Genomic DNA, 23,438 nt, shown 5'->3' on the forward strand with positions numbered 1-23,438 from the left:
GGATGCAAGAGTACTTAAGCCAGGTCAAATGCTTGCAGTCAGACTTTGATCTTTTTAGCCTATCACATGTCTCTAGAAGTGGAAACACTCATGCGGATTCATTGGCCACACTTGGCAAGGGGTCTGCCCCGAATTATTCTTGTCGAGCATCTGGATAGAGCAAAAGAGGTTACGAAATGCATGGTCCACATCCATGAGGTTAGAGTGGGTCCTAGCTGGATGGACCCTATAGTGAGGTTCCTCAAAGATGATGTCCTGCCCGAGGAGAAATCAGAGGCTGGAAAAATACGAAGAAACGCCCCTCAGTTTTGGTTGTCCGAGGATCACAAATTGTATAAGCGCTCCTTTTCTGGGCCATATTTACTGTGTATTCACCTAGAAGCATCAGAGTTACTGCTTGAAGAGCTGCATGAAGGGATTTGTGGGAGTCAAACAGGAGGAAGATCTCTATCATACCGAGCCATTACCCAGGGATATTGGTGGCCGGGGATGCAGAAGGAAACCCTGGAATATGTTAAGAAGTGTGACCAGTGCCAAAGGTTTGCCCTAAATATTCATCAGCCAGGCAGGGTCCTCAACCTTTTGTCCAGTCCATGGCCGTTCACCTAGTGGGGTCTAGATATTGTAAGCCCTTTCCCAAAGGCAGTAGGAAATAAGAGATATCTGCTAGTCAGCACAGATTACTTCATCAAATGGGTCGAAGTTGAGCCATTGGCAAATATCAGAGATGTGGATGCTAAGAAATTCATCTGGAGAAACATTGTTACACGATTCGGGGTCCCTCGTACCCTCATTTCAGATAATGGACTCCAATTTGACAGCAAGACCTTCAGAAGATACTGCTGCGAGCTGAGGATCATTAACAGGTACTCAACTCCAGCTTATCCTCAAGGAAATGGGCAGGCCGAGGCTGTTAACAAGGTCATAGTCAATGGGCTTAAGAAGAGACTGGATGACGCCAAGGGAAGATAGGTAGAAGAGCTGCTGCACGTCTTATGGACTTATCAGACTACACCATGGCAGTCAACAGGGGAGACACCTTTTGCCGTGACCTATAGGGCTGAGGCTGTTATCTCTCTAGAGGCAAACTTCCCAACGCTGAGGACGAACTCCTTCACCCCGAACAGTAATGATGAACTGCTGGGGAAGAACCTAGATCTGATCGATGAACGAAGAGAAAAGGCAATGATCCAATTGGCCTATTACCACCAGAAGCTCAAGCAGGGATATGATGCCAATGTGAAGCTTAGACCGCTAGCACCAGGGGACCTAGTATTGAGGAAAGTTGTGAGTGCTGCCAAGAACCCATCTTGGGGAAAGCTGGGACCCAATTGGAAATGACCATACCGAATTACTTCAGTAGCAGGAATAGGTGCATACTACTTAGAAGACTTAGAGGAAAAAGTTGTACCTCGTCCATGGAATATAAATAACCTGAGAATGTATTATTATTAACAAAAGTATTTATCTAGTTCAAATTTTAAGTCTATCATGATTATATGTCTTGCATTTTGGCAACCGTCTTAGTACTAGACAAAACTAAGGTCTTGCATGGTCCTCAAACTCAAACCTATAGGGAAACTAGCTACTTCAAGAAAAATCTAAGTACTAGACAAAATCAAGGTTTTGCATGGTCCTTAGACTCAAATCTATAGAGAAACTAGCTACTTCAAGAAAAATCTAAGTACTAGACAGATTCAAGGTCTTGCATGGTCCTCGGACTCAAACCTATAGAGAAACTAGCTACTTCAAAAAAAATCTAAGTACTAGACAGAACCAAGGTCTTGCATGGTCCTCGGACTTAAACCTATGGGGAAACTAGTTACTTCAAGAAAGATCTAAGTACTAGACAGAACCAAGGTTTTGCATGGTCCTCGGATTCATACCTATGGGGAAACTAGTTACTTCAAGAAAAATCTAAGTATTAGACAGAATTAAGGTCTTGCATGGTCCTTGGACTCAAACCTATGGAGAAACTAGCTACTTCAAGATCCGTAAAAGTTGCGAATATGGCCTAAGCACACGCTCAGTACCTCGAATCATACACTCAGCCCCCGCCCCCTAAAAATATGGGTAGATGCAAATTAAGCGTCCCCTTAATGCTAGTGAGTTAGAATTTTAAGGTTTAATTTCAAGTATGATATGTACATAGCCATTCTTACCCATTATGATAACCAATTCATGAGACACAAGCTTCACAGTAATAATAATAGCAATAATAACAATAAACACATAATGTAAAAAAGAGAAGAGGAAGAAGGAATTTCATACCTTTAATCTAAAAGTTTAATTACAATGATTCCAATGTCCTTAAAAAAAAAAAAAAAAAAAAAAAAAAAACTAATACAAAGGTTAGCCGGGTTGCTTATTTCTTCAATTTTATCTTGACCCCTTCCTTGGGGAGTTGAGCAGAAGTGACCTCAAGACCCTTGGAGCCCTCGCTCGGGGGAACAGTCCGAGAGAGCAGGCTCCTCGGCATGAAGGGCCTGGGCATCAGCCGTAGACTCTGCAGTCTTCTGGGGCGCTTCAGGGTCCAGATTTTCATGTGTCTCAGTCGCCCCAGGAAGCTCACCCTCCTCAACTGGCTCATTATGAGTGGTTATAGCCAGAGCAGCTTCAGACCGAGCAGCCTCAGCCTCTTCAAGAGCAACCTCAGCCTCGGAGCTGGCAGCGGCGGTTTCGTGGATGGCCAGAGGATAGTATACATTCGCCACCTTCCACAAATCGGATGAAGCCTCAACCCCAGCTTGTTTAAGGACTTCATTCCAAACCTGGGAATAGTAGAGCCTGCATACTCCAAGCACTTGAGCCTTGAGAGTGGCCTGGGTCTCAGCCACTCCCAAGTCATAAGCCTCCTCCTTGGCTTTCTCCTTGGAGCTCTCGGCCTCCGTCCTGGCGAACTCCGCCTCTGCCTTAGCCCTTAAGGCTTCATCCCTGGCCCACTCTGCAACATTCTTGGCTCCCTCCGCCTCAGCCAACTTCTTCTTTAGATCAACGATTTGCTCCTTACCAATTTTTAGCTGATCTTCAATCTCAGGTAGGCACTTCGACTGGCTTTCGGCCTGTCTCTAAGCGCTGGCTAGGCCTGATTCGGCGTTGTCCCTGGCCCTAGTCATCTCCTTCAGCTCCTCCCTTGCCTTCGAGAGATCAGCCTCAGAGTTTTTGAGGGTCCACGTAGTATCCAAGCGCTTGTCACGCTCGAGCTCCAGGGACTTGCTCTGCTCCTTAGCGTCCTCTTCCAACCTATAAGTGGCCTGGACGGCCTGCCAATTGAAACAAGCCTACTATAAGTTAAAAACCAAGGGACAAAAATCACCGGAGTCACAAGTATTGGAAGTCTTACCATACCCAAGTATCTCTTAATGCTGTGGAATACCTCCTGCCTCCTCAGATTCCCCAACTCAGCCATATCAGTGGGGAGCACCAGGGACCTCTCTAACACGTCGGCCACATAAATACCTTTACTCCCTCGGAAGTCCCTAAGGGAGGCATTGTCCATCAATAGCTCCTCGTGGAGCATTGGGGCAGGAAGCCAGGCCTAGGGCACGGATTGAGTGTCGATCTCTTTTTCCTGGCCATGGTGCCCAATCTTTAATTGCTTTGAAGCTCGGGGAGCTTCATCTTTCTCCCGAGAAGGGCGAGATTTCCCCCCATCCATGGGCTCCTTGCCTTTGGCAGCCTTCTTCCTTTTTGGGTCGGTGCGCTCGGGCCGAGAAGGTAGAGTCGATTAGGAGGGAGGAGGAAGCCTGGATCGTGGAGATGATGGCTGTAATTGGGTGGAGGACGACTTGGTCTGGACAGGCTGAGGCTGGGCTGGAGGAGTAGGAAGCTTGGGTTGTGACTTCCCCGGTGCGTCCTTCCCCGGTTGGCCCTCAATTAGGTCTAACAAGCTGGTCAAAGGTTTTCTCTTAAAGCCCATTTTAGCTTGAGAAGATGTCCCTACTAATAGGAGATCCACTTCGGTCAAATCGAGATCACCCAAGTCACTAGAAGGATCCTCAGATAGACTAACTTGGTCAAATACACCAAATTCTTCCTCGGACGGACCCAAATCACCCTCGGCCTCCGCTGCTTAGTGGGATGAAGAAGGGCCTGCCAACAAGATGCCTTCTGGGACAGGAGATCCTTCGGGAAGCAAAAACCCGTGCTCTACTATGGTGATTCTGTGAAACCGAGGATCGTTAACTCTAATCACGTGCTTCGGAGTTGGGAACGATTTCCGGATGGGATCATACCCTAAGATCTTGTGAACGGCCCTGACTTGGTTGTCAGCTTCATTTACAAAAACCGCCACCTTGAGAATGGTTTCCAAATCTCCCTAGTTGACGAGGTGAAAGTGTCGTTCAAAGGCGTGTGGATCTCTAAAAAGAAAACAGGTTCATATTAGTAACCGAACAGTGCAAATTACGATGGCACAAGAGATTAACCCTCTCCTACTCTCAATACCCCACCTGGTTCCCCCTCCTCTGTTAGGCATTGAAGGCCGTCATGCCACTTCCCAGACACAATGAGAAAGTCCTTGTTTAACCCTTTGCTGGTCTCGGGGAGGCACTGAATAAGCCGAACCTTATCGTCCCTCGTCTTCATATAGTAGGATTTACCCTTCAAGTGTTAAAGGTTGTAGCACCAGTTTACATCGTGATGGGTTAACCTCAACCCCATTTTCTCATTTAAAGCGTCCACACAACCCAGGATCCTAAACACGTTGGCAGCGCACTGGGTGAGAGCTAATCGGAAATGCCAAAGGTAATCCCTCATCATTGGCCCCATAGGGATTCTCACGCCACCTTCTATAAAGGTGATTAGGGGAATCATCACTTCACCCTCTTGCCTCCTAAAATGCCACTCCCCTTCCTCACAGTACCTTAAACCTACATTAGGGGGTATCCTATAATTGGCGATGAATTTTTCCATCGCCTCTTCGGACTCAACCAACTTTTTTAATTTACCCATCCCTAAAAACGGCTAAAAAGACTCAAGGAAGGACGAAAGAAGGAGAGGGGTAAGAGGAAAAGAAACTTAGAAGAGAGAAAATGCAAGTTAGAGAGAGAAGAATACTTACAGAAATGAGGAAAAGCTCCTCGGACAGGCTTTTTATGTTGGAAAGAGACTTGAGTTTGGATGGAGATTTGACTGAACTCAGGATATGTGCACAAGAACTCTTGAGTGCAAAAGTAAAGAGACGAATTGGTTCAAATGGGTATTTATACCTTCAATTAAAAATAACCATGCGGAGCACAGAGTTGCCAAAATTTAATGAGGACACGCTCCGTATACCGAAACACTAGGGACGAGCCTTAGACAAGCGAAGAGGCTTTAGCACTGACGGAGGACAAGACTTGACAAGCCATGATAAAGGCCCGAGGACACCAAAATCCCCCTCTCCGTCTGAGGAGTTGGACAGCAGGATTTTGAGGGGCTATTGTGGGGTCAAAGAATTTGACAACCCTGGCCCACCTCATACTAAGCCCAAGGCCCACGCCGAGGAGGAAGGAACGGCCGAGGACGAATAAAGAAAGCCCAAGTGGCCCAGAAACATCGCCAAGGACAATTCTGTCCTCGACCAACCCAGATCCTAGTAGGGAAGAACGACCCGCCATCAACGGCAGCCTCCCAAAGCGTCCCTAAGAAAAAGGACAAGTACTGTAAGACGGCTATGGGAGCATGTTGTAGGAACAGTTCAAGGACAAACTATCACCTCCGCATTGAATGCCCACAACTAACGTTCTGGCCGCATTAATGAGGAAATGACCCCTGAATAGTGCGGTCTTGGTTGTTGTAACTCACTAAGGGTTTGGGAAGGTGGCTGATGGGACAGGCAAGTACTAACCTGCATGATCAACAGATGAGGGCCAGAATCGACTGGAGGGGAATATATAATGTGAGAAATCCTTCAAGAGAAGGGGGAGGATACTGGAGCAATCTACATGATCTTAAAAACCTTTGTAACCTAGCATTGAAGAAATAATAAGAATACTAAGTTCCTCGGACAAAATGCCCGAGGACAGAATTTAATACTTCAACCCATATTCTTGCTGTTCAATCCATTCATAATCGTGTCTAGTTGTTGTAATCCTCACTAAAACCTAGTTCTTAAACCCATTCTCTATAAATTTATTGTATTGGGCTAGTTGGGCTTGAGTCTACTCATCCAATAGAAGAAGTGCTCGAACCCAGTCCCTACAACTATCTTAAGAGAGCCCTATGATAAAATTCCATTATGCAAATTGTAACACGTGTTTAACCACTTAATGCGATCATGAATTTTAGGATTTAACTTTTATTATATACTATATAAGTATATAATATAATATATGATTTGTGCACAATTTGGCCCTTTAAAAATATATTTTTTTTTAAATCTTTTTTTATATTTTATTAAATATAACTTGTGCCTTAAGAACATTTGTTAACAAAAGGATTTTCTAAAAGGTATATCAATGATGTGTGGAGATTATTTTTTGCGAAGAATAATAAGAAGAAAAAATATACAAGCGAATAGGGTTATAAAGTGTAAACAGGCTATAAATAAGCCAAATTGGCTAGAGTTTTAAAATTTCAATGTTATTCATTTAATTTTATGTCAAACACGATTCAAACTTGAGCCCATTAATAAAGTAGATTACAAAATAAAGTTTGGTTCATTTTCTTCAAATAAGTTAAGCTTGTTCACTAGTTACTTTACCAACTTTTTTTCCCCGATCATAGTGTAGGGATAAGGGCCCAAAATTGTATATTGGGCCTTGGCCCCTGGCCGAGGACGTGGTTGGTTTGAGGACGAGTAAACAGTGGTGAAGGTTTTAAGTTTAGAGTCCCATTAGTAGGTTGTAAATGGAAAGGTCGGAGAAGATGGGCCAAGGAGGAGTATCTCCTCAGATAAATAAAGTACAGATCAAATGTATATCCTATCGTTCAAGGTGACCTTCCAGGAAATTCCACCAATAGGGACGTGCATTATCAACGTACAAGAGGGATGGAAGCTCAGAAATATCTAAGGAAAGGCTGCTGCCACCGCATTAAATGCTCTACAGCTAACTTTCTGGCTGTATTAATGTGTAGAAGACCCCTGAACAGTGCTGTCTTGGCTACCCCAACTCACAGAGGGTCTGAGAGAGTGTCCGATGAAACAAATACTCAAGTAGTGGCTTAGATGATCAACAAGTGTAGAGCCAAGATTGTTCAAAGGGAACTATATAATGTAAGAGACTCTCCATGGAGAAGGCGGGGAGAAATCAAAAGAGAAACACTGTAGCCATCTAGAACTGATTTTGTAATCACACTTGAAAGAAATATATATATATATATATATATATAAGGATTGATCTCCTCGTACTGTGCCGATGACAATTTTCTTTAGCTTAGATCAGTTTATCTTCATTTTCCTGTCTTCTAAATCCATTATACTGGTTGTCCAACTTGTTAAAACCCAATTTTCCAACCCAATTTTCCAACCCACTCTCTTCAAATTCATTGTTTTGGGTTTTTTTGGGCTTAAGTCCATCTATCTTTTGGGCTTAGGTGCGCCAAATCGGATCCTTACACATGGTATTAGTAAACACCATGAATAAAAATTTTACTCCTTCACAGATATATACTAATAATTAATAATTAAATTATAGTTGATATTTGATTATTTAAGTTAATTATATAAAATGATTTTGTTTATGAACTAATAATTTTTTTTTTTTTTGATAAGAACTAATAAAATTTAGATTCACTAACTTTTTATTATTAAAAATTATATTATAATTTTAACACAAAAAGAATTATTTATATTTCAATAAATTATAAATAATAATTTGGTATGTTATAAGCTTGTTTACAAACTTATACAATCAAATATCACATCTACATGAATAAGTGTGTGTATATATATTTATATTTATATTTATACATGTATAATATAAATATATAGTATTATATATAATTAAATTGTAACTCATATCCACAAACTCATTTACAAACACCTTTTTTTTTTTTTTATGTAACATTTATGAACACATTATTATATTTAAGTTTAACTTATTTAATAGTTGAGTCAAAATTTGAGTTTGAATTTAACTTATTTATTATTATTATTATTATTATATATATATATATATATTATTCGACCTTAGACTTTTCATATGTACTTTGGATTATTTATAACCCTACAAACGGATTGCGAGTTCAAATTTCAGGGTCACGGCTTCCCATTTGGATTGTATAACTCTTTTCTTGGTAATTTGATAGTTAAGAAAAGAAGTATTAAATCTGAATGTCTTATTTAGAAAAATAATATAATATCGTTGGACTTAAATCGTGTAATTGATTTTATTTAGATCTAGGATAATTCACCAGTGGTCAATCTGTTGCTACTCTTTTATTTAAAAAGCAGGTTTATGACAAGACGTTTCCAAAACAAAAAGAAAAAGAAAGAGGGCTTATGACAAGACATTAAAGAATAAATAATACTGGGACTGCATTGGACAACATTGGCATTTGGTCAACTAGATAAGATAAGATCTCCTGGATGTGATTTTATTTGGCGGTACGCCGGTAACAAAGAAAAAAAAAAAATAATAATAATAATAATTTAGATAATTTATAACCTTATCCAGCGCGATTGGTATAATTCTATTGTAAATGCTAATCAGGGGGCCGTAGCCTGTTTTTGAAAATAAAACTATGGTTTTAAAATGTTTTTAGTTCTTCCAGAGGGTAGTTTCATTTTAGTCCTTAATTTTTTTCATAAGTTAAATGGCAACAAGGATTAAATTGAAATGTATTTTAAAAAGTTAGAACTAGATTGACATATAAAATTTGCAAATTACCCAAACGGAACAGTAAAAAATATATTTAAATCTGAAATTAAAAGTATATATATCGGAAAACTATATAACTAGACTATGCTTTTCTAAATAACTTTTTTTAATTATTTTTTTGTTGATTAGCTTTTCTAAAGGATTGTTGTTTAATCAATTGACATATGTCACATTGTCACATATCACATATCAATCATTATTTGTTTTACATGAGCCACTTGTTTTGGCCGGCAAGAAAATGATAATTTTACGATGTTCTTACTGTTTTTATTTTTTGGCTGACATGAAAATTCTCTAAAGCTTTAAGCTTTAGAAATTTTTCATGCTAAGGTTACTATGATATGCTTTTTAGTACAAAAGCTTGTAGATAAGGTGTAACATTTTATCAAAAAAAAAAAGGTGTAACATGACACCGATGAGTGAATGTTATGTGATTTAATTTATATTTAATATACAAGCTAATAGATAAGGGGTAACATAACACCAAGTCAATCATGTAATAACTCAATAAGTGAATGCTATGTGATTTAATTTATATCAGGCCATTTAGGTAACAATCTAATAACCTTTTCAAAAAAAAAAAAAATCTGATAACTTTGTACTTCCTAATTCCAGTTTATTAAAAAATTGAATTGGATAACCATGTGGCCTTGTCCCAACTGCACACGAGGATAAAAACATTTGTAATTATTAAAATTGAATTTCCTCAATTAACTTATTAGTAATTTAGTACATGTTTCATGTTTGTTACCATATTTTTAGTTTATTTGAATTATCAACAACTTTTTAAAGTTATACTTTTTCTAGGTACAACAATACTTTTTTTTTTTTTTTTTAAAGAAACAAACACATAAAAAAAGAGAGGGAAAAATGTTCTAATACAAAAACACATAACAACTCCACTCAAAAGTCATGGTAACTTTTAAAGGAGGATGAGACAAGTTATACTACATATAATATACTTTCTTAAATAATGTGGGACAATTACTCTTTTTTTTTTTTAGAAATAAACACACACAAGAGAAAGAGAAAAAAATTCTAACACAAAAGCACACCCTAATTTCATTTAAAAATCATAGTAACTTTTAATAGAGGAAGACATAATAATACTTTAACACAACTTATTATTTAAACCTCATAAATCAATGAAAACAAGCTCACCACATATTTATAATGGTTGGACAAAAATTTTAAAAGTACTAATAATTGTCATAATTATTAAAAATAGAAAAATATATAATTTTTATTAAACTTTTCCCGTATTGCACGGGTTTTCTTTTTTTCTATAATCTCCACCTGTACAAATGCCTCGCGGCTCAACAAATTTTTAAATCAAACATGTCTCCCAAGATCACCATCTGGCATTAGTTACCAAAGATTCTCGAAAGAAATTCTTACCCTTCTCAAACATCAGTCATATGACCTACAACTTCAAAATAAAATCTTGCCCTTCTCAACAAACGTTAGTTGTTCACATTTTGGGTCAACGACACGCCACTTTAACCTATGGTTCGGCATAGCTTACAGCATTAGCATTAGACTCTTAACCATTTTCATAGCTAATTTCTACCAATCCCAAGATTCCCAACACCATTTATGACATTTCCCATTATTTTTCAAGTAGCATATGCATAGTTCCATTGATGTTTCTTGTACTTTATGCAATATGTTATCTTCTTGACTTGAAGTATACCTTGTCTGCAAGAATTATGGGCTCATGGATATTCCTACCTAGAGTTAATCAAAGCACAAATTGTCTGAAATACCACTGCCCTGTCAGCTGTTTCCATATGATTAAAAGGATCCAATATACCAAAAAGCACAGTACTGGAGATTGCATAATTGCATAGACCAATTCATATAACTCATCCATCATCACGCTAAGGCAAAAGAAAGAAATAAGTCCATTTTTTTTTTCGTGGACCACCCTACAATGGTAGCCTAGCTGATAAATTGCAAGTATATACGCCAAAGCATTCTCAGTACCACAAAGGACTTTTAAGGAGAAATGTAAATTGTCATGATTGTGACATTCTAGCTAAGGTCACAAAAAGTTACTTCATTAAATTCCACACATACAAGTGGAAAACAAAGTCATGAAACTATGGAGAAAATGCAATGTAGTAGCATCACATCTCCAAAGCATTTCAAGCAGCCTGAGATCTCTGGCGTTTCACATACTGAAGGATAGGCTCCCTAACCTACAAAAGAGAAAAGGTCACAATTCAATATATTAGACTGGTCCCGCATGAAAATAGTAAAAAACACCAACTGATTCCTTGGACGGAATTAAAAGCATACAGTGCTTGTTTTTCTTGATCGCCTTTCTTGACTGGACCTACTGCAGATAACTCCATCTACCTCACCATTGTAATTTGTGTTTCCATTTGCTCTACCATTCTCGTACCCTGGCACAAAACTTTCTCTTGAAGCTACTGGCTGCTCAATTTACATAGTGAATTACTTATCAAGTGGCAGTGGACCAATCCAATTGCAAGACATGTTAATGTTAATTGAAAAGAGTAGATGTTTCATTTCTACATTACCTCCACCCTACTTGTGGGGGTGTTTCCAGGCTCCTTTGTCTTGGAAATTGTCTGCTCACTCCTAATTGAGCCATTTTGATTTATTTCAGATCTCACTTTCATGCGTGTGAGATCTGATCCAATCGAGTGTAGGGCACCACAAGTGGACATGTCGTTGTAGTTGCTCCCTGAAATAAACAAAGCATGTTGTAGTGAAAAGTGCTATTATAAATATATATGGTAAAATCCGTGAAGCTGAACTTTAAGTAGAAAAAGAAACTTTGATCAGGTACCCATTTTCTGGAGCTCGACATAGCTGGATTTGTTATTTGGTTCATTAGTATCGATATCCTGTTCAATTTGAGGGGTCAAAGAAGAATTAGTACTGTTACATTCGAAGAAGATGCAGCCTTGAACAGAAAACTAAGTTTATGGATATTACCATGGCATCAGTGTTCAAAGCTTTCTTGACTTCTAGTAGCTTTTTCTTAGTCATTTCAGAATGGATCACACGCTTGCCTACGTTATAAAATAGATGAAAGAAAAGTAAATTGACTGCAATTTAATACTGCAAATTTAAGCCAAGCACAAACTTTTCAATTGGGCTGCACAAACCTAGCCTTCTGCTGCCTTTTGCTTCAAGAAAACCATCTAGAGTCATTTTGTTGATTATTTTGCGCACAGTTGTTTGGTTAGCTTCTCCTTCAAGCTTGCTTTGAAGCTTTGCCACAGTTACATAATTCATTGGAAGAGCATGATACAAAGCCTGAAAAATTAGACAAAGAAGTTGAGGAATGGCATAGAGAACAAAATTACTGGACACCTCTTATCTAACAAGGTCCCAACAATCTTAAAGAATAAGGAAAAGATTATCCTTATTTGATAATCAGAATTGACAATTTTGTTCTTTAAACCAATCAGAGAACTCGCAATGACCAAAAACTGAATGTATTTGGTGTCCATATGGCATAAAAAGTCAATATGCCTTTATTCTAACTGCTGATTTTAGCTCTATGCAGGCACTTGTGGACCATAGTTGTGGATACTGTTGGGAATGTTGCGGATCCTAAGGAAATCACTCTAAATATAAATACAACAGTTCATGTAGAGTGTAGATGCGGGAAACACATGCTAGTTCGCATTGTAGATGAGAAATCAGCTCCATAGACCACAAACCAAGGAAAACAGAATAAATTAAATCTTACCTTCATGTACATGCTATCTTCAACCAGGGGAACTTTGCCACCAAAAGGTGTTGTTTGACCATCCATTTCTTCTTTCACCGATGTGAATTCATAGTCAGAATTCTAGTTTGTCAAAAAGAAAATAAGTATGAGCTGGCCAGATACAGATACAACCTTCAATATAATAAATGGGGAAAAATGATAAAACAACCTTTTGCTTGTTAATGGTGTAACTGTCCCTCCCAGTTTTCGAAAGAACACCTTCCTTAACAAGCTTTTCCATGATTTCTGAAATTCAGTTTAGATGGAATCAGAAGTGATTCAGAACAGTAACAAAAATTGCTAAGTAACGAAAATATGCAACACTAAATGCGCTTATTCTTGTTTAAAAGCTTTAACATGGATTAAAGCGTCCAATTACCCTCGGTCAAAACCTGTTACAATAACACAAAACACTATCATGAATATTACATTGATTGGGTACTATTATAAACTAGGGAAGCATTAGGAATTGAAATTTAATCTAAGTAGCTAATTGCACTGACATGCATTCTTTCAACTGTTTGTCCAAAAGAGTACAAAAATCATAAGCCCTTACCATTGAGATGTCCGGGAAATTAGAGAGAATATCAGTAAAGTCAACAGTATCAATGTGATGATCGTTGATCCATTCCTTTACACGGGCCAATTGTTGTTCATCTTCCTCTGGGTCTTGAGTATCATCTGCACACATATAACAGGAATAGCCACACCCCAATGATATGTCCGTGAAACCACAATTATCAGCCAGAAGATAAGAGAGAAAAGTGCAAAGAAACAATGTTAATGAATCTTTTACTATTCTTCAGGTTTATCTTTGAATTTATCACTCTCATTTCATATAAAAGTAGCTCTACCAACATAGAAATGTGTACTTGTAATGTTACCTTCATCTACCATGCCATTGTTATCTTCCTCTTGCTGATGTTTATCTGTCAAGAATACTATTGTTATTTCCAGTATCAACTCCAATGCAAACTATTTGCAAGTTGGAACATAGGGACAAAGTAATTACCAACTGGTGCAACTATATATTGATTTTCTTCCGAATGGTTGACCTGAAAGAAATAAACAAAATATTAGAGATTTTTCAACTTAATTGCTGTACCTGTACATGAAAATCAAGTCAGCTCTATTCAAGCTTAGTTGTATCCTCAAAAGGAAATGAAAACATAAAAAATGGAGCAATGTTGTTGGTTCACCTCACTGTCAGAATCAGAAGAGTCGTCCTTTTGCACAGAATCAGCTCCTAAGCTCATTTCATCATCTTGAATATCTTCATTTTCATCCTCACAAGGATCGAGCACACTCTTTACCTGTACACAAAACCATTTAAGACAAAATTTAGCTCTGATATATGAACCATCGATCCCAAATATTAAGTCGTTCCTGCAATCTTATTCCCTTACCTTGAGAGCCAATACAAGATGCTTGCTGTTCACGTTCCCAACCTCCATTCTCAAAGGATTTTTGGTCCATGGATTACGAGCTTCTTCTTCTGTGCAGCCTTTGAAGAACGGAGGCTCATAATCCGCAGGCTGCAAGGCCAAAAGACCAAAATGTACATGCATCTTCCATTCATTACAAAAATATACAAAATTCTCGAATGCCACAATTATGTTTAACCAGTCAAACACATTCGAAAACCACAAGAGTTACAAGTGTATGGAATTTCCATATTCATAAAATGTCACTCATAACTGCATAACTAGCTTCCTAATCTAAAACTGAATTATAAGAAAACATTGAAAAGAACATACCGTCACATCATCATAGTAAAGCAGCTTCATCAGAATAGTACGCTGAAACAAAAATAATACCAAACACCATACAATCACTTCACCAATATAGTCAAAATCTCATAGAATCTCACATAATCAACATGCACAAAACTTTTTGTCATACAATAATTAGTCTTGTAACCGATTTCATTTACCTCTTCGGGCATCCTATCCAGAGTTCTCATCAACTGAACCAATGTCCGAACCATCTTACAAGCCGAACTCCTAAAAATGTGTAAATTCAAAAACCAAAGCCAAAAAACACGAGAATGGAAATTGTTTTTTCTAGTCCAATATATTAATTACCTCATCTGGTTCGGAGTAATTTCATTCGAGGAGTTATGCTTGAATGTTCCACCCTTTTTCTTGTTACCGGTACGACTGATATCCAGTGAAACCTCCTGGCTATCGGAATTTGAGTAACTGAAAGAAACTGCAGCAGCATATACATTCATTATAATAATATATTAATCTTCTGAATTTTATCCTATATAACTAACTAGTTTTGAGCACAATTCAGTTATTTCCAGTTACAAAATCAGTGAAATCTCTCACTAAATGCAATATTGTGTTATGATCTGGTGTTAAGGCAAGAGTGCTAGAGCTCTCATCTGCCAACCAGAATTTGACACGCGTCAAGTATGACGAATCGGATGAAGATGATCGAAAGCTTACATGCATATTCCTCAAGCATTGGTCCGTCAATTGCCTCACAAATGCAGAACAAAAGCGTTTTCAGATACTTCCTCTGCAATGCATCGTATACACCTGCAAAAGCCGCATATATAAATAATCCAATATATAATCCAAGCACACACACACAGAGACATATATATATCCTCTTTCAGAACAAGAGGATCTGTGTAGACATACCTTTTTCCATCCAATCAATGAGTCTGCGAGATTCTGCATCCATTGGCATGAGCTTTTTGATCTTCATCTCTGAAAATGACGTCATAATTCCATTGAAAATCATTAACAGATATTTGAATTTAGAGAGAGAGAGAATCAGACTAAGAAGAGCTTACCTAAAGCAGGAACAGACTTATCGTTGAAGTACTTCTCAGGAAATAGGCCTCTGATGTAACTAATATTGAATATAGCAATTCGGAGCAGATTCCTCGTCTGTTTCAAATTTCAATTAGCATAACACAACCATTAAATTCCTTGATCTTAAATCTCTATGATCTAGCAAAAAATGAAATGAAAAATAATTTTTCCATGTGTTTGAACCAAATTTTACATGGAGTACTCGAAACAGAGTATGAAGTAACGAAAAATAATTCTATGGATTTTCTAAAAGAAAATTGAATCTGATCACATAAACAAGGAAAATATGCTCAGATGTAAATTTCTGCTAAAGAAATTCAAATGCGATTGTCCGTAATTGAAGTTGAAAGATAGAAAAATCGGAGTTCTGATGATGATTACCAGAAGAAGCGAGTCCTGCTCAGTGATTTCAGCTTCCTTCACTTTCTGTGCTACAACCTGAGGAAAGCGATTACGTTACAGTGAGATTCTGAAGCGAATGATCTATTGGAACGATTAGAGAGAAGAAAAAGAAGAAGAAGAAGAAGAAGAAGAAAGCAATAGTTTAGAGAGTTTTCTCGGCTCACCATGGCTTCAACGCTTTTTTTCAGAGAGAATTGAGATCGGAGCGAGAGAGACTGAGACTGAGAGAGAAAAAGCTGAGAGCGTTTTCTTTGAAAATTTGAATCTGAGTAACCAAATGAAAATGTGGCGGGAGGTGAATGAGGAATTGGGGGAATTTATAGACCGTTGTAACTTCCACAAGGAGGTTGAGTTGTGGTGGGCCCTACTCCGTGCTGGCACGGCACGTGTACGTAGAGTTTGTTAGGACTCTTCACACGCTTCCCTTCTCTCTCTCTCTCTCTCTCTCTCTCTCTCTCTCTCTCTCTCTCAACCATTTTTTTCCTTTAAAATGAAATAGTAATTTCTATTGGGAACTCGGTGTTTCTTGTTTGTGAACCAGTGAAAGTAAATAAAATTTGGATTTGTTTGTGAACTAGTGAAAGTAAATAAAATTTGGAAAAAAGACCTATTACACACTTGTGGATTGTAGATCACACAAGTGGTGAGTCAAACTCACGGTCTCAATTTTTGATATGTGAGTTAAACGATTTCAGTGTTATTATCTATTTGTGTGCATTTACCCAAGTGTGTAATAAATAGACAAAGTTTCTCTTCAAACTAGTTTGGTGGGAAACTCTTCAAACTTATTATATCTCTTTTTTTGTATGAATTTTGAAAATCTAACTGTTGAACTTTATATTCCTTGTGTTCTTGACATTCATATCAAATTTTGTTCAAAGAGAATGTTATTTACTTTTCAATCAATAAATTTATTTTTTATATAATTTTAGATCACATAAACTTAGAATATTAACATTTATTTGATGACATAGCATTTGATTTTTGATATTCTTGAAATTTTTTAAGCGCGAAATATATAATAAAAACATGCCATCTAACTGTTAGATTTTCAAAATTCACACTCAATCTTTACGAGGAGTTTATAGGATTTATTTATTCCTAATACACGGATATAATTTGTTACCCTTTTAATCAGCTGGACTTAAATTTTAAAATTGAGAGAGAGAGAGAGAGCAATGTCTAATGCAACATGGCCCAAATGCACCCACCCAATTTCCAAGTCAAGTTAAATGGGCATGGATGAGAACTGAGAAGCACTCATTTAAGGGGCCGAGCACGCGACTCTCGACTCTTGACACACATATGCAATCAATTTCACTTATAACCGTATAAGCTTAAGCACAGCAACAAGTTCTTTATTTTTATTTTTATTTTTGCCTCCATTTAATTAGACAATATTTAGGAGATTCAAATTCAAACTATTTTTGCAGACTTCATCCCAGCCCAAAAAAGAAGAAGCAGTTGATGGTATTAGGAAAGCTTATCAAGAACACCTTTCTGCCCGGTCAGCCTACAAATCCGCCATAGCTACTATTTGGTCTAAACCTCCCCTCAGCTGGATTAAAAATAACTTTGATGTTATCAAGCTCCATTGGACTTCTTTTCGTAATTGGACCCTTAACCATCTCTTCTCTTCTTGACTGATTTTTCCACCCAAAAGTGAGAAATGGGTCCGGGACTCTCGGTCCCTTCTTTTGTCCAATATATTATCTCAATTATCCAAAAAAAAGAGGCACAATATGGCTTCTCTCGTATCATCTAAGTTAAAATAAATTGGCATCAGATACTAATTTGATTATCTCAATTATCAAATCATGATAAGAATTCTAATTAAACTGCATGAGGGCTTGCAGTTTATAATACAACAATTGGTGTCACTATTATTAAAATTCCATTCCCTCTTCCCCTCCTAAAGCCAAGTTTTCGGTTCTATCATCACCTGCCCACGGAATACATATTTGAGTCTAGTAAGTAGTAAGATTACTTATTCCCAGACTAATTTTATCCATTAAGCATGCCTGCATGCCATCTTTGTTGTATAAATTGTTGATTGTATCCTCAAATGATATCCCCCTCTTTCTTCTTGAAACACAACCTAACTTAATAAAATACAATGGTGTTCCAGAACGGACAAATGATACAGAAGAAAAGCCAGAACAAAGGGCAACAAACATTTAGAGCTCAAATTCACATTTGAAGGCTCATCTTTCAAACGGGTCTCCTCTATTTGAGTTTAGAGGATAAGCTGCAGCTGCAATTTTCTCCCGAAGGTTGAATTTCTTTGCTATCAGTGGCCGAACATCTTCGACTCCTACCAAACTCTCCAAAAAAGGAAGTAATAAAAGCAGTTCCTTATCTGAACGATCATCAAACCAGCTTTCAATTGGTATTCCATTGTCAACTTGGAAGCCAAATGCCTAAGAGAAAGTCAACATACTTGTTAAGAAATTAAGATTTCCAATTATTTATATTACATAAAATAAATCCCATGTCAAGGATGCACAATTGGCACTATCCCAGTGTTGAATTCTCATTAACAAAAAAAAAGGGGGGGGGGGGGGGGGAGGATCATAAGTTGATGATATTCACTTCTTGGAGTATTATCTATAGAAAGTAACAGGTTTCAAGTTTATCAGCTATGCTGAAGCAGGCACTCTTCATGTTCATTTATTTCATGCAGAAGAGAGAGCGAAGACAGTACCTGTGGAGAATTGTCAATTATGATTACACGTGACAAATCACGACCAAGAATTGTCAAATCTTTGAGGTAATTCCCATCCACATAAACACAGGAGTCACGGTAAACACGATGACGGAATACCTTCCTCTTTGGATCAAGTACATTAAGTAGCTGCTCTGCATAAATACTTTGACTAGCTGTAAATATAATAATCTCAAAAACGCTGGAAACTCTCTCCAAGAAATCTCTGAGATGAGGACGGCATCGAACATAAACTGTATGCTCTTGGAGGTTAAAATTTACAGGAAAAGTGAAGTCTGCATCATCACAAGGTTCTAGTGTGGAGTGCACCAAAGTTTCTGCAAATCAAGGCCACTCTCAGCATACAAGCTCAGATTTCCAAAGTTCAAGCAATACCCTCAACAAGCAAAATCAGTTCAAGAACAGGGTAAAATATCTATATTTTTTAAAAAATAATATAGAAACGTTGACTTTTGGCCCCCAAAATAACAAGGTGGGTTGGGAAAATAAGGCTGATTGGCTACTGTAGTTCAGTTCTAAACATCAACCTGATCAAGCATCATATTGCAGGAAACTAAAAGCAGTTGCTGCTTATTGATGTTCCATCCATCACTTAATGGGAGATGAATGGCAGAAACCTAAAAATAATGAAAACTAAAAATACACACTACAAGACTCAACGTGAAAATAATAATGAAGGTGACATATTATATATAACTATTTCAATTTTCTTACCATCCAAGTCCAAAACAAGTGTAGTAGGAGGGCAACTCCGCGTTTGTTTCGGTAGCAGCATGGGCCGAAAAGTTGGGACAACTGCTGACAAGTCTGGTAAGTTTTTTATGAAAAAATAAGGATCAAAGTCATCAAATTCCTCATATTGATCATCCTCCACATAAACATCAGCTGACATAGAATCTTGACCATGCTCATCAATGCATTCAAGCTTAGAATTTTTCATGGCAAGATATATAGCTGAAACTTCAGATGAGAGATTTGCTCCCTCCAAATCCGCATTACAACAAGAATCAATGGCATTTCTACCTACAGTATGTGTCTGATCAAAGCTCTGTGAATTAAAATTTTTTGTATCTATATCCATATCATCAGGGAATGTTACTGAAGTTACTGCATTCTCAGTGTAATTCTTCTCTTTCCCAACAATGGGTTCAGAAATTTCTTGACCAATATGAACATTCAACACATTATCCTGGGAGTATTCCATTTCATGATCTTGATGATATTTCTGGTCTCCACTTCCAAAGTATTTCACAAAATCAACTAGAAAGGGGGAAAAAAAGTTAATAATGTATAGTGAACACACAGCTCAAACTGAAAGAATATACACTAAGATCTGTGTAGCATTATTTTTGGACAAGTCTCTTAGCAATTATTTAAGGGAAGCAAAGAAGCACAATTACATTTTAAAAAATTAAAGAACCAATTCTAATAATCTACCTCCATTGGTGATTTCCCCTCCAGCATGTTTAGAAATGTGAAACGATGGAGAAAATATGGTTCCCATCATGCGATGAGCAGTTTCCTCATTGCCACTCTGCAGTATGATTTAAGAAGTGTTGCAAGAGAATCTTAGATATTTCATGAAGCACTCACATTAATCATCCCATTATGTTTTTAAAAGAGAGCATGCCATCAAACACCAAGACATGCCCATGCAAACACACATGGTATGGCTGAATAATTACCTTACATTCCATAGAAGCACCATTAATCACATCAGGCCCCAAACAAACATCGGAAGCCTCATTATGCAACAACTCATACTTAGCATTCAAATTTGTTTCCACAACAGGCTCCCTCTTCTTCTTGGGAAGAGCTCCAGCTGAAGTTATGGAGGGAAAATGACAATTACATTTACTTCATAAGGGAAAGATTTTTTCTTTTAAAATTTTTGAAAAAGGTGCACTGAAATAAAAGATACCATCATCTGAAACTTATGCTGATATAGTCATCTAAATCAGTTCTACTGAACTTGATTAGAGAGCTAAACATCATCAACATTCCCTAATTGTGCAGAACAGTGTATTTACCAACTAATATATTGCATTGTGGTTGTTACTACTGTACAAATTACAAACTCCTGATGGAACATATTACAGGACATAAATAATATGTTTAATTTTACTAAGTCTCACTGTGTGTAAATTCTATGTTTTATATTAAACAGTTTGTTACCAAAAAATTTAACACCCATTATTTTTGGAGAGGTTGGTTTCCAAACTTTAATGCGACCTATTGCTTTCGGGGGAAGGTACTTGCCCACACACGAAGGCCCAACCTAGGATTATAGTTCTATAACAACTTTTAAAAAATGGTAGTCTTTCCCTTTTTTTTTTCATTTTTATTTTTTTTTGCCCGTCTCTTTTCTTTTCTTTTCTTTTTAATGGTAAGTTACACACGCACCCAATGGGTCTTGAACCCACAATCTCACCATCCCCCTAGAACTTATAAGGGTAGGAGGTTCTAGTTGAGAAGGGCCCTTTTCTTTTATTATCTTAGATAAACGATACAAGAATGGTCCAAACAGGATACTTTATACGACAGACAAGCAAACAAAACAACATAAATATAGACATTTCAAAAGTTTGTCATATAATGGATATTTTGCCAATGACAGTGAAATTCTAAAAATGTAATTGTACTTTTACATGTAAAAGCAGGTGGTTTATCACAGTTTCTTGTTATTACAAAGACTGATAACACCAAACATCACATTATTTTTCTAGGGAGGAGTGGGTAGTTGTTATGATTTGAACTTTGATGTAATATAGGATAAATATGTACAACCAACTTGTAACACTATTCACATGCGATCATGAATACCCACAAACATTTTAGGTACTAATATATAAAACTAAAAGTAAAAACCAATTAATTTCAAAGAGAAAATTCAACTTCTTCTTTTTTTCATATAATTGAGAAAATTCAACTTAAGCTAACAATACGTGACATGAAAAAAATAAAAAAGAATATATATAAGAAAACCAGTATTGATGCATGATATGATACTTGGAATACTGCTCCAGTAGGACCAGCATAAGTTAGAGCATTTCAATACTCAGTGTATGAAGTGAAGGACGGCTCATAATGAACCATTTTGTGAAACTTTTGACCTCCTACTATAAAAACTTAAGAAAGCTACATAAACTATTATTGTAATAAGCTTTTCCAGACGTACAAACATGCACAATTTTTCCCAAGGTTATAATGAACAAGTAGGAAGATAACAACTTACCTTGTTTCTGCTTTCTAGCTGAAGATGTAATCAAGTCCTTAACTTTTACTTCTACAGCTTGAACTTTTTCAGAGACCTTCTGCTGAGCTCTTGTAACCCTAGAACTGACATTCTCTCGAGCAGCACTCCTTCCAGGATTTTTTTTCTTTGTTTGCATTTCTATGTTGGGAACAACTCCTCAATCTTGAGAAAGTTATTGATACCAACTTGGCTTAAGTAGAAGTGCAGAACAATTGAAAATACAGTTCCTCAACAGAATCTCCTCTTTTTTTGTGATAACATCTGCCAGACAACAGCAGCCAAGGATAGTAAACCCACCAAATATGTGTGAGATTAAACAGAGTATGGTTCAAATGTTTGCAATAACAAAATTAAAGAAAAATTCTAGGGATTCTCCAGACATGCTGAATGGCAAAAACCACATTCTATACATGCAAAAATTCATCAGATCGAAGATAGGGTGGAAAAATATGATCCACCACCTCTCACTATCAATAAAGATTAGTGTGTGCCGCACATAGCACGCTATGTACACACTTGTAAAGAAATGAAAATTTATTGACTAAGAGTGATCAACACCATGGTATAATGAACATTAATATCCCAATAGCTATGGCTTAGAAAATTTTAAAACATATATATATAAATAAATAATTTCATAAATTCATTTTCATTAGCAGCATGACATTAGCTAAAGCTCGAATCTTTATGATCTCTACAGCAGATTTTCCATAGTCATTTGACAATACTACATATGGCCTCTTGATAAATAGATTTCAGCAGTATCCCTTACTGGGTAAAAACAATTGACAAGAATAGAGATAGCCCTTCTATAACTTTACAAGCACATGATGAAATATAGACCAGATTAAATTTCAAGTAATATGCGCTCGATTCTGAAACAAGGAAACCATTCAGCTTGGCCAGAATTTGTTAAATCCATTCATGAATTCAGAAACACAAAGCTCTCTAATTTTACCAGGCTTATAATATAGACCCATTAAACAGAACCTAGAGCTTTAAAATTAACTTCTTATGAAAACAAAGCTTAAAATTAATAGTCACATGATCATTAATCAGTAACCATAAACTAAAAGCTTAAACCCAAAACCCTAAAAATTACAACACTTTCAAAATCACTAGCTCAGATAGAATCAAAACAGAAAACCCACCAACAAATTAACGAAACCCAAAACTACAAAACAACACATCAGCATCAAATTCGAGAAACCAATACAATGAAGAATCATAAAATCACAACCAAGCTGTGCACCATAACTGAGCAAAACCCTAAAAGTAAAAAAACTTCACGAAACACAAAATCGAGACCAGAAAACAACAACTAGAGCTACAGCTAGAGATAAAAGCAACTAAAAGTCAAGAATTGGTACCTGATACAGAATCAAATGGAAATGAAGACCATAAAAAGCTGAGATCGCAGTAACTTTTTTTTTTTTTTTCCTGTGATAAGAACAAAATGGAACGGTAAATTAGTTCACAGGAAATGAGAGAGAAGTGAAACTTGAAGAACTAAAACCCTAGATTTTGTTTACCTGTGTGAGCAGGGACTTCGCTTTGGAGTGTTCGGAGGTTTTTCCCTCCAAAGGTTGGGAAAATGAGAGGGAAAATTATGAGGGATCGAAAATTATTTTTGTCTGAAAAAAAAAGAGGATTCCTGGATAAAATAATATAT

General features: G+C 37.0%; 3 protein-coding genes across 4 annotated transcripts; all 3 read right to left on the reverse strand.

Moving 5' to 3' along the window:
• Positions 1-2,420: 2,420 nt before the first annotated feature.
• LOC115981048 lies at positions 2,421-3,520 on the reverse strand. The gene is made up of 3 exons (XM_031103238.1): positions 3,377-3,520; positions 3,138-3,263; positions 2,421-3,020 (listed from the first exon to the last, which is right to left on the reverse strand). Exons 1-3 carry the CDS (start codon positions 3,518-3,520, stop codon positions 2,421-2,423), a joined length of 870 nt encoding a protein of 289 aa, XP_030959098.1.
• Positions 3,521-10,695: 7,175 nt separating this feature from the next.
• Positions 10,696-16,166, reverse strand: LOC115982179 (meiosis-specific protein ASY1). 2 transcript variants are annotated; one of them, XR_004089529.1, is made up of 22 exons: positions 15,950-16,166; positions 15,765-15,821; positions 15,362-15,458; positions 15,207-15,275; positions 15,009-15,101; positions 14,640-14,766; positions 14,489-14,558; positions 14,313-14,354; positions 13,962-14,090; positions 13,755-13,868; positions 13,568-13,610; positions 13,440-13,484; positions 13,112-13,236; positions 12,935-12,947; positions 12,725-12,801; positions 12,535-12,636; positions 11,945-12,095; positions 11,772-11,848; positions 11,623-11,680; positions 11,351-11,517; positions 11,106-11,212; positions 10,696-11,005 (listed from the first exon to the last, which is right to left on the reverse strand). XR_004089529.1 is itself a non-coding variant. In XM_031104710.1 (22 exons), the coding sequence occupies exons 1-22, from the start codon at positions 15,950-15,952 to the stop codon at positions 10,952-10,954; spliced, it is 1,851 nt and encodes a 616-aa protein (XP_030960570.1). In that variant the 5' UTR covers positions 15,953-16,163; the 3' UTR covers positions 10,696-10,951. The 2 variants fall into 2 exon arrangements, 1 of the variants encoding a protein (XP_030960570.1); XM_031104710.1 differs by having other exon boundaries at positions 11,106-11,243; positions 15,950-16,163.
• A 1,401-nt stretch (positions 16,167-17,567) lies between these two features.
• Positions 17,568-23,438, reverse strand: LOC115982180 (CTD small phosphatase-like protein 2). Its single transcript, XM_031104711.1, has 8 exons — positions 23,299-23,438; positions 23,137-23,206; positions 21,746-22,027; positions 20,196-20,332; positions 19,948-20,044; positions 19,225-19,770; positions 18,490-18,827; positions 17,568-18,205 (listed from the first exon to the last, which is right to left on the reverse strand). Exons 3-8 carry the CDS (start codon positions 21,900-21,902, stop codon positions 17,990-17,992), a joined length of 1,491 nt encoding a protein of 496 aa, XP_030960571.1. The 5' UTR covers positions 21,903-22,027; positions 23,137-23,206; positions 23,299-23,438; the 3' UTR covers positions 17,568-17,989.

This window comes from Quercus lobata, chromosome 3, assembly GCF_001633185.2.
Source record: "Quercus lobata isolate SW786 chromosome 3, ValleyOak3.0 Primary Assembly, whole genome shotgun sequence".
Lineage (NCBI taxonomy): Eukaryota > Viridiplantae > Streptophyta > Magnoliopsida > Fagales > Fagaceae > Quercus > Quercus lobata.

What these genes read in the sequence shown, in the direction of transcription:
- LOC115982180 (XM_031104711.1), bottom strand. Translation starts at nt 21,902, where the DNA reads ATGCAAACAAAGAAAAAAAATCCTGGAAGGAGTGCTGCTCGAGAGAAT. An exon ending in AGCTAGAAAGCAGAAACAAG is followed by an intron (nt 20,333 to 21,745) that starts GTAAGTTGTTAT and finishes CCATAACTTCAG; the next exon opens with CTGGAGCTCTTCCCAAGAAG. An exon ending in GTGCTTCTATGGAATGTAAG is followed by an intron (nt 20,045 to 20,195) that starts GTAATTATTCAG and finishes ATCATACTGCAG; the next exon opens with AGTGGCAATGAGGAAACTGC.
- LOC115982179 (XM_031104710.1), bottom strand. An exon ending in AAGATAGCATGTACATGAAG is followed by an intron (nt 12,096 to 12,534) that starts GTAAGATTTAAT and finishes CTAATTTTTCAG; the next exon opens with GCTTTGTATCATGCTCTTCC. An exon ending in AAAAGGCAGCAGAAGGCTAG is followed by an intron (nt 11,849 to 11,944) that starts GTTTGTGCAGCC and finishes TTTATAACGTAG; the next exon opens with GCAAGCGTGTGATCCATTCT.
- LOC115981048 (XM_031103238.1), bottom strand. Translation starts at nt 3,520, where the DNA reads ATGCTCCACGAGGAGCTATTGATGGACAATGCCTCCCTTAGGGACTTC. An exon ending in GGAATCTGAGGAGGCAGGAG is followed by an intron (nt 3,264 to 3,376) that starts GTATTCCACAGC and finishes TTCAATTGGCAG; the next exon opens with GCCGTCCAGGCCACTTATAG. An exon ending in CTGAGGCTGATCTCTCGAAG is followed by an intron (nt 3,021 to 3,137) that starts GCAAGGGAGGAG and finishes ATTGAAGATCAG; the next exon opens with CTAAAAATTGGTAAGGAGCA.